Below are 11,092 nucleotides of genomic sequence, written 5' to 3' on the forward strand. Positions count from 1 at the left end.
ATTTTATTTCCTTACTGCCTACAGCCCATTGACAAGTCCTTGAAATAGGCAGAGTGCCATTCCTCCAGGAACTCAGCTGCCTCCATGTTAAAACTTTGCTGAGGACAAAGGCAATCTTAGCCCGAACCCCAGATCCTGTAAGTCATTTTAACATATAAAAATTCTTTTGAAAATTTCCTTTATCTCTACCCCCACCCCCAAGATGCATGCTGGCAATCACCTCCCAAGCATACAACCCCACTATACATCTGAAGGGTCTCAGGACCAAGGTTTGACCGGATAGTAAAACACGACCTTTTCCTAACAACAGCTAGTCCCCTCCTGGTCCTGGAAACCTTGCTTCCAAATTCCCTAGGGACTGACCCTATCCCTGACTCCCTCCCACCTTGAAAGTATATAATGGGCCACTCCTCAGGACCCCTGTGCAGCTCTTTCTGCCCATGGGCCCTATTCCTGTGCTTCGATAAAACCATCTTTTTTGTGCGTAAGACATCTCAAGAGCTCTTTCTTGGCTGTCGGCTTCGAACTCTAATGTCTTTCCTACAGCACTAAATCCATCTTTGTGGTGTTCATGACTTATGGCATGTTGCCCAGTATAGTCTGGCCCTTCCTTCACAAGATGAGTAATATCAAAGAATATAAGTGTTCAAAAGAAAAACCACATATCCATAATAGAGCCACTTAAGGCCCCAATCAGTAAACCAAAATTTAATAACTAACCTAACTACAGTTTCAACCCCCTCAGGAATGGACTTTTAACCGGCCAAGATGGAATTTTCCAGAGGCAGTCTCCTGAAAGGCCCCACCCCTCTTAGGAGGGCAACCTTGCCTAAACACTGGATTCCTTCCTAATAAATGCTTTTTTTTTTTATGCCTTCTCTCAGCCTTTAAAAAAAAAAACCTTTCCTTTCCTGCAGCTCTGCAGATCTTCCCTCTGCTTACTGGATAGAATGCTGTTCAGTGCAAGAATTATTTAACAAAGACAATTAGATCTTCAATTTTACTTGGTTGAATTTTTTTTTTTAAACACAGGTCAATTTTTTCTTTTTACCATCATCATTATTTGAGGTTCAGTTTAAAAGGGTCCCAGGAATGTTTAGACTGGTTTGTTTGCTGTTGTTGTTTATGTGGAGGAATATACAGTTAATGTTTAAAAGGAATGTGTTTAACCCTATATATGTCTCAGGCTGTTCTGGCCTAGTCATAAAAACTGGGCAGAATTAATTGTCCTTAAACACGCACACAGATACACATATACACAAACATGTGCATGCATGCACATAAATCCTCTTTTCTTGATCTCTGACATTCTTCAGGGCATATTTCTTTTTCCTAAAAAATTAGACTGTTTGGATTTCATTGCTGAGACAAACTTGAGAATCATGTGGTAAGCCCTTCATGATCCGATGAGGCAAATGAGACCAGCGATTCTCAGGAGCCGCTCATAGTCACACAGCGGTATCAGCAGGGAGAGACTCAGAGGCTGGAGGTAGATCCAGGGCTCTGGCTCACAGCCTTTAACCCTTTCAAGTGGCCCCCACTTGTTCGGCCTGGAGCTGGGGTCAGCCCTTGAGGTCAACACAGCCAGCAGCTCTGCTGACTGAGCCACTGGCAGAGTTTGGGTGCAGGAAGCAGGTGGCAGGGCCCTGCTGTGTGTCTGCAGCACAGAAGTAGGTGGCTGAGTCTGCAGGCTGGGACTTCATGATAAAAAAGGAACTCTGCTGGAGGGTCTTATCAAAGGTGGCCCTCAGTCTTCCTGTCTGTTTTTCACCCTCATTTTCACGTATTAGTAGCAAGAAGACAAGGTCTCTTCCCAGATCTTGTCGATACCACTGGAAGACCACTGGAGAATAATTCGTGTAGTTACAGGTCAGCACCGCCTTCTCACCTTCCTGGATGCTCAGGGACTGTGGATTCTGTTCCATCTTTTGGCTGCTTACCCCTAAGCAGAAACACAATACCAGAAACAAGAGGTTTAGTCACTACATTGACACTCATAAGAGTCTTTTGGGGGGGGGGGCAACTGGGTGGCTCAGTCGGTTGAACAGCCGACTCTTGATTTCAGCTGTGGTCATAATCTCAGGGTCCTGGGATCAGGCCCTGCACTCAGCTCAGTGCTCAGCAGGGAGTCTGCTTTAGGATTCTCTCTTCCTCTCCCTCGGCCCCACCTCTGGAACACTCACATGCTCTCTCTCTCTAAAATAAATAAATATTTTTTTCTTCTTAAAGGTTTTATGTATTTGTTTGACAGAGACATAGCAAGAGAGAGAACACAAGCAGGGGGAGTGGTAGAGGGAGAAGCAGGCTCCCGCCAAGCAGGGAGCCTGATGGGGTCTCTATCCCACGACTCTGGCATCATGACCTGAACAAAGGGAGATGCTAAATGACTGAGCCACCCAGGTACCCTTAAAATAAATAATTTTTTTTTAAAGTACCATATTTTCTTTTCACAACCCCAGATATAACCAAAGAAGAAGCAGAATGGATCTTGGCCCTTCCCATCTCCATCCTGCGGGCTGGGTGCCTGAATCTCTCTGCCCTCATCACCAGGAAGCCTCCAACTCACAGTCCACTGGAAACCACAAAATCACCAGAATAACTCCCAGGAACAGTTTCATTCTTCTCCCCAGCTGTGGCCTGGCATGTGGACTCACTCTCCTGAAACAAAAGCCAGCCATTCCCTTTAGTCTGGTGGGTGTCACTGGAGTTCATCTGTGGGAGGAAGTTTCTGCTTCCTACCCAATCAGTGACAAGCTTGTACAGCCCTCTACAGACACTCGCTGACCTCATCCAGCTTTAGAGTGAACACGGCTCAAAGCTGAGGGAGGAGCCAAATAGATAGGAAACAGCGCCATCTTGTGTTCAGAAGGTTTTTACAATAACAAAGTGTGTTGAAGACCAGTGCTTCTCACTGTGCATACAAATTACCTAGGGATTTTGCTAAAATACAGATTGTTTTTCATTATGTCAAAGATCAACACTGTCACTGTCCTGTTCCTTACAACATCCTTCTAGCCAGACTAAGAATCAAATCTTCATGAGACAGATTAATAAGAGAAAATTAAATCTGATGTGCTTACAGGGAATCCACGCAGACATGGAAATTTCAAAGACAAAATGAGGTTTCTACGTCATTCTGAACTAAGGAAAAGGGGTTAGGGGTCTGGGACTTCAAAGGGAAGGAAGTAATTCGCAAGAAGATGTAAAAGTAAATATCTGCTAAGCAAATGTTTGCTGGAGGACTCAGAGACAATGGGACATAGAGGACTTTGATCAGACAGACTTTGTTACGTTCCTCCCTATCATACTTAATTCACAGTATAATGTAGTTATTTACAGTGATAGCTGTCTTCCTGGAGCAGATACCCTATCTCAATTCTTTTTAGGCTGGGGGTGGGTGGCGTGTGGATAAGAGTTTTTCCTGAATCTGCTGGATTTTGATTGCCTTTTAACTGAAAATAACCTTCAAGCCAAAGTGGCCCATTTTGGGGCAGCCAGTCTGTGGCCCCCGCAGTTGGGTCTCCAGTGGGACTGGATAGTCTATATTTCTAACAAGATTCCTGGCAATGCCGATGCCTCTACTTGAAGTAGCAGGACTATATGAATGCTCATCTTGGTCCAGAAGAGGGAATTTGCAGTATTAAGATTTGATACAGGACAACACATTTCCAAAGGGTTCAGTTCCACCGCCCTCACTATTCTTTTTCTACAACAGCCAGAGGATGTCACCAGCTGTCGATAATGTAAAGCACAGGAGAGCACGTGCCTGAATTCTAGGAAAAGTGCTCAGATCCAGGGAGTGAACCTCCTCTCTTCACTCCTCCTGGCCTTCCCACAGGCAGGAAAATTATGGCTTTTGTAAGAGCCTATTCAGCCAGAGTGGCCCCACCTCAGTTGAACTGCCAATTTGTTATAAAACTTAAATTGACTCTGCTCCCCGCCCCAGGAGAACTTACTTAAAAACAAGTCCTGGAAACCAGTCCCATGTAACAAAGTCCAAATACAAGGGTGGGTCAGGCCAGGTGGAGGTATTCAATCAGTGGGGGATCATACTGTCTCCTCGCTACCAAGGAGTATGGGCCCCGCCCTTTGGGCACCTTTTGGGCGCCAATTCTAACCAAGGTGATAGGCTGGTTCAAATGTCTACTAGGGTAATTTGTAATTTAATTGGTCACCTAGCATAACTGTGCAGCTTTCTCTGTGTGTTACAATTTCATTGGCCACCTGTGTGTGGCCGGGCCCAACCATGTGGCCTTTGCTCTATAAAAGTTAGTCTGGGGCACCTGGGTGGCTCAGTGGGTTAAGCTGCTGCCTTCGGCTCAGGTCATGATCTCAGGGTCCTCGGATCGAGTCCCGCATCAGGCTCTCTGCTCAGCAGGGAGCCTGCTTCCCTCTCTCTCTCTGCCTGCCTCTCCATCTACTTGTGATTTCTCTCTGTCAAATAAATAAATAAAATCTTAAAAAAAAAAAAAAAAAAGCTAGTCTGTGAAACAAACAGGGGTTGCCCTCTCTTGTAAGAGGTGCGGCCCTGAACGTTCGGTTTGATTCTTTTTTTTTTTTTATAGATTTTATTTATTTATTTGACAGACAGAGATCACAAGTAGGCAGAGAAGCAGGCAGAGACAGAGAGAGAGAGAGAGAGAGAGAGAGAGGAGGAAGCAGGCTCCCTGCTGAGCAGAAAGTCCAATGCGGGGCTTGATTCTAGGACCCTGGGATCATGACCTGAGCTGAAGACAGAGGTTTTAACCCACTGAGCCACCCAGGCGCCCCTCGGTTTGATTCTTTTTTTTTTTTTTAATTTTTATAAAGATTTATTTTTAATTTATTTGAGAGAGAGTGAGAGAGAGCATGAGCGAGGAGAAGGTCAGAGGGAGAAGCAGACTCCCCATGGAGCTGGGAGCCCCGATGCGGGACTCGATCCCGGGACTCCGGGATCATGACCTGAGCTGAAGGCAGTCGTCCAACCAACTGAGCCACCCCGGCGTCCCCCTCAGTTTGATTCTTGATGCTTGGCACGAAATAAAGCTTTGCTTGACCTTTGCTTTGTATCGGTCTCGCTCCTTTAATCACGGACCCATTATTGGGGGACCCAACACTTTGACTTCAAGAGATCTTTCTTCTTGATCTTGTTGGGATAGCATAATAAATACTCACTTAAAATCCAGCAGAAACTCAAATCAGGGAAGTTTCCCAGTTCATGCAGAACCATACTCCCTGGAAGGTCAATTTATTTTTTTTTTAATACAACAGTCCTCATATTGCCTATATCAGAATTTCTTTCTTTCCTACTTTGTTAATGACATGGTGGGTGTATTGTTGTCACTTCCTCAAATACATTTAAGCCATTCTGTGGCTTTAACAATAGAGGGATGGATAGATGGACAGACAGACAGGCAAATGAGTGCATGGAAGGAAGAAAGAGGAGAATGGGCTAGCATATGCTGAGAAATAAAGCTGGAAGGAGAGTTTGGGTCTAGATAGCAAGAGATTTTGAATGCTTGAGTTTATAGCTTATCTATTAGCAAACAACAACAACAACAACAACAACAAAAACCCTACAGAGGCTTTTCAGCAAGTAAGTAATCTTATAAAAATCCTATACATTTAACCTGGACACTTGTCCACAGGAGGAATTTGGAGGCAGAGGTTGATCGGCATTGTGGACTGTGTTCTAGCCTCAAGCTGTCCAGGCTCTGAAACCCACTTTTGCATTTAATCTCTAGCTGAGCTTAGGCAAGCTACTTAATGTAATTGTGTATAAAACAGAAATATCATCAGAAGTTATGAGGAGACCTGGATGGACTAATGTACATAAAACTCTTTGTACATACATTGCACACAGTAAGAACGCAGTAAATGGGAACTATCTAAGTAAAGGGATGCAATGCAGGCTGCGGGCCAGCCCTCACACTGTGAACCATAGTCTGAACCACAGCTCACTGAGCTTCAGAGCTAGGAGGAATTTTAGAGAATTTGCAGATAAGGATTAGAGATTAAATCAACTAGGCTTATATTTTAGAAAATGGAAAAAAAGAGAATGAAAAGAGAAAAATCACTGCTTATTCTGCTAAGCAAGGATATACATTATCAATATCTTGTGAATTACTTTCCAAACTTTGTGCTGTTCATATTTTCCCTACGTAGCAATCACACGGGGCGCCTGGGTGGCTCAGTGGGTTAAGCCTCTGCCTTTGGCTTAGGTCCTGATCTCAGGGTCCTGGGATTGAGCCCCACATGAGGCTCTCTGCTCATCAGGGAGCCTGCTTCCCTCCCCCCACCCCCCCACCTGCCGCTCTGCCTACTTGTGATCTCTGCCTGGCAAATAAGCAAATAAATAGTCTTTTAAAAAAAAAAAACAGCAATCACACCAGCTCATATCTTGATAACCATTCTAGATTCTCTTTACAAATGCCATTTATTTGCTATATAATATTCCATTTGGACGACTAAGCCCTTCCCTTTTTTTTTTTTTTTACGGTTTATTTATTTATTTATTTGAGAGAGAAAGAGCGAGCAGGGGGAGGAACAGAGGGAGAGAAAGAGAGAATCCACAAGCAGACTCCTTGCTGAGCAGGAAGCCAAACATGGCCCTCGATTCCAGAACCCTGACATCACGACCTGAGCAGAAATCAAGAGTCAGACGCTTAACTGACTGAGCCACCCAGGCACCCCAAGCCTTTCCCTTTAAGATTAGACATTTTCATTTTAAATTTGGGGTAATATAAATAACTTCCCAAATAACTTTGTAAATAATTATTTTCATATGCATGGAGGGTTTTCCTGAAGACAAGTTTTCCAGGGAAAAAATTACAAGGAAATTAATCTGGTTTTTACTAAGTCATGTTTTTTAATTACTTTCCAAAATAGCTTACAAAGTTATTCTCCCACTAGTGTATGTTTATTTCACAACATTTTGCTCAAATTCTCTGTTCTTTAATATTGTTATTAAATTATTCCTACAACTCCCTAATGTTTTTTTAAAGTTATTTCTATACATTTTTAAGAATACCAGTGGGTTTAAACATTTTCCATGTGTTTTGAACCATGTTATTTTTTTCCTGTGCAAGTGTCCTCATCACATCTTCTGTATATTTACCTATTTCGATATTAATGTTTTCCTTTTTAAGCATATAGATATTATGCAGAAGAATTATTAATCTTTTGTGAGATTAACAGCAAGTTAACAGTAAACTGGTTTGAATGTAATTTTGGTCATTTTTTTATATAATAAATTAGTTTTTAATATTTATGTAATTAATTATTCTATTTTCCCATGATTTCATTCACTGTTCTTAATTTTAGAAAATTCTTCTTCAGTTTGTTGACTAACACAATTTATATTTTTTACTAACAACTCTTGATTTAATTACTTTAATCTCTCTGGAATTTATTTCATCATGTGAGGTTCTTCATTTATTTGTCCAACCAATATTTATTGATTGCCTATTGATTTTCCAACACTTTCGTTTTCAAATAGTCAACTTTGTGCTTTTCAAATTAGAGTACTCTTGCCTCAAGATAAAACGTAATAAATATCATGCATCAGCTACGAGCACTTTTATTACTGAAAAATTGGAGAATAGGTAAATTATTTACAAGATTATGTCGCATTAAAATTAACATGGATATATAATGCAGTAAAATAAAGATGATAACTCAAAAATTTTAAAGTAAACATGAGATTGTTTGTACTTTCATCAGACTACTTTGGGCGACTCTGCCCACACATCCAGATTTCAAGAAGGAAAAGGTCATGTTTGGTGGCCCTCCCCTGTAGGGATGCTTCAGGAGAAAGTATGAGAACCTCTTATCTGAACAACTGATTCAACAGAATTTGAGGATAATCCTGTTCTTCCCCATAATTTAGAATTCCTGTTTTGTTTTATTCAAAGTCTTTCATATTCAAGTCCATTCCTTGTTTTTCCACTGTCTTTGTACTAGTTATTACTATCATTTATATTGGTATTATCATTTTTGGCTACCGCATATAACAAGCTATCTATTTAAAGGGTAACATTTGAATTAAGAAAAGTATTTAATCATTCCCACAAATATAAGGGAATGATTAAAGAAGAAATAAAATGGTGACATAAAATCACTCATAAAATCATTAAAAGTTCAATTTCTTAAGATTTGATAAGCGTGAATGCTCAGATTATGATATAATGTTAAGTGGAAGTAAGTTCAAATACCAGTCTGCGTGCTTCTAATTTTTTTTTAAAGATTTTATTTATTTATTTGACAGAGAGAGAGAGAGAGATCACAAGCAGGCAGAGAGGCAGGCAGAGAGAGGACGAAGCAGGCTCACCGCCGAGCAGAGAGCCCGATGCAGGGCTCAATCCCGGGACCCTGAGATCATGACCTGAGCTGAAGGCAGAGGCTTAACCCACTGAGCCACCCAGGCGCCCCATGTATGCTTCTCATCTTTAACAAGAGTTTAATAAAGAAGGTATACCAGATGTTAGCCATGATTTATCTGGATAATAGCGTTATGTTTGAACTTCCTATTATATATATATTTTTTGTTTTCCTCCTATAATGTGTAGTTAATATTTCTATAATCAGAAAAAGTTAATGAATGCTATTATTAAAAGGTGAAAAATCGGGGTGCCTGGGTGGCTCAGTGGGTTAAAGCCTCTGTCTTCAGCTCAGGTCATGAACCCAGGGTCCTGGGATGGAGCCCCGCATTGGTCTCCTGGGATTGAGCCCCGCATTGGTCTCTCTGCTTAGCAGGGAGCCTGCTTCCCCATCTCTCTCTGCCTGCCTCTCTGCCTACTTGTGATCTCTCTCTCTCTGTGTCAAATAGATAAATAAAATCTTTTTAAACAAATAAAAGGTAAAAAAATCTTTCCATCAAGAAGAGTACTCCCTGACATTGACACCAGGATGTCCTTTGTAAAGTGTAACTCTGAACAGTACCCAAAACATGAACCTTAAAGCCCAGATACTTAACTAAGGAATCACTAACTCCCGGGACCTGGGTGGTTCAGTTGGTTGGGCAGCTGCCTTCAGCTCGGGTCATGATCCCAGAGTCCTGGGATCTGGTCCCGCATCGGGCTCCTTGCTCAGCGGGGAGCCTGCTTCTCCCTCTGCCTCTGCCTGCCATTCTGTCTGCCTGTGCTCACTCTCTCTCTCTCTCTGACAAATAAATAAAATCTTAAAAAAAAAAAGAAATCACTAACTCCCTTAAGTGTTCATTCCAAATGTTCTTACACTTATTGGGTCATTCTGAAACTGACATTCTTTAAGATCATTTAGAATGTTTATATATATATATATTTTAAAGAATGTTTATTTAAGATGGAATATGGCAAAATCTCTGGCTTGAAGGCTGGTGACAAAGGGAAAAAGAGTGGGGCTTCCACCCCAGTCTTAGGTTTGGTGTCAGGCTGCAGGTGCCTGGGGACCACTGTGCTCTTGTTGCACAGAAGTAGGTGGCAGAGTCCCTAGGTTGGGTGGCTGTGTCTTGCAGGGAAAGATGCTTGTCCTTCTTATTAAATAGGACAGTGAGTCTTTGTTCTTGTTTCTTGACCACATTTGAAAGAGTATATATAAGCAACTGGAGGCCTTTTCCAGGTTCTTGCTTGTACCAAAAGAAGTAGTCGGAGGCACTGTCTGTGTAAGTGCAGTTGATAACAAAGCTGTCTCCCTCCCGGACAGTCAAGAAAGAAGGGTGCTGCTGTACCTCTTCTCCTCTACTCAACCCTGTGGGGGAAAACAACAAAAAAAAAAGTCAGACAAAATCATTAGGTCATCATTCTCCAGAGTTTTTGTTTCTTTTTTGCTGCAGCAGCTTCAGGAAGTCTGGAAAAAGCTAATCTCCTTTTCAGACTTCTAATACTAAGACACACTTTACCCAAAAGTTTTCCACTCACAGTCCAGCTGCAGCCACAAGAACAGGAATATTCCAATAAGTGTCTTCATTGTTCCTCCGGCTGGGATCTGCAATCTCCAGCCAGGAAAGTTACTTCTATTACTGGGTTATCTCTTTCCTTCCTCAAATGCACAGTGGTTTCTAAAACTGTCTACACAGGCATCTGCTTCTGTCTTTAACTTACTCTCACAGTCAATCAAAAGGACCCTTTCATATAATCTGCATCAGCAGAGATGCTTCGCCATCTTGTGGTCGGGTCCCCAACTGCAAAACCAGCTGGTCCAATCCTCTTTTCTCCTGTATCTACGGGAGAGGAACACACCATGAGAGACTATGGACTCTGAAAAACAGTCTGAGGGGTTTGAAGTGGCGGGGGGGGGGTGGGAGGTTGGGGGTACCAGGTGGTGGGTATTATAGAGGGCACGGATTGCATGGAGCACTGGGTGTGGTGAAAAAAATAATGAATACTGTTTTTCTGAAAATAAATAAATTGGGAGAAAAAAAAACAGCAATAGATTAAATAAATTAAGTTCTTGTCACCTTCGCAGTGGGGATCCTGGTGATCGGAGCTGAAGTGATGGGGGGGGCTACTAACTATGATCAGTAGACGTCTTTATTTCTTACAATCACTTCTTTTATAACTTCCACAAGATCCAATTACAAACAGGATATAGATTTATGTGCAAGATGTGGGCTACATGTGAGATGTGATTTGCGTGCAGGCAATCAAGTGAGACAAGTGAACAACCATTATCTTGTAGCTTTCAGTGATAATATCTCTTAGCTTTAAATGACAAGAGCAAGTTAAGGATTCTCCACACTTATCAGATCCATCTAAAGGAGGACAAGGGGACGCCTGGGTGGCTCAGTTGGTTAGGCGGCTGCCTTCGGCTCAGGTCATGATCCTGGCATCCTGGGATCGAGTCCCGCATCGGGCTCCTTGCTCGGCGGGGAGCCTGCTTCTCCCTCTGCCTCTGCCTGCCTCTCTGTCTGCCTGTGCTCGCTCTCTCTCCCTCTCTCTCTGACAAATAAATAAATAAAATCTTTAAAAAAAAAAAAATAAAGGAGGACAAGAAAACACTCCAGGGATCCTCCCATGTTTAATCTGGCCTTGACCCAGGAAGACTCTTGCCCTCCATCACATGGAGTTTTCTCACAGGATTCGACATGACCCCAGTCACATTGGTGAGGATCTGGGTTGTGTTACAACAGTTCTGA

At 42.3% G+C, this 11,092-nt stretch overlaps 1 gene segment (V, D, J or C); it reads right to left on the reverse strand.

Moving 5' to 3' along the window:
* Positions 1-432: 432 nt before the first annotated feature.
* On the reverse strand, positions 433-9,660 carry LOC122894565 (the record flags this gene model as incomplete). The annotated part of the segment is given in 2 exon segments: positions 433-1,942; positions 9,591-9,660. Coding segments are annotated over 2 exon segments (450 nt in total), but the record flags the coding sequence as incomplete, so codon positions are not given.
* Positions 9,661-11,092: the final 1,432 nt, after the last annotated feature.

This window comes from Neovison vison, chromosome 13 (assembly GCF_020171115.1).
Source record: "Neovison vison isolate M4711 chromosome 13, ASM_NN_V1, whole genome shotgun sequence".
NCBI lineage: Eukaryota > Metazoa > Chordata > Mammalia > Carnivora > Mustelidae > Neogale > Neogale vison.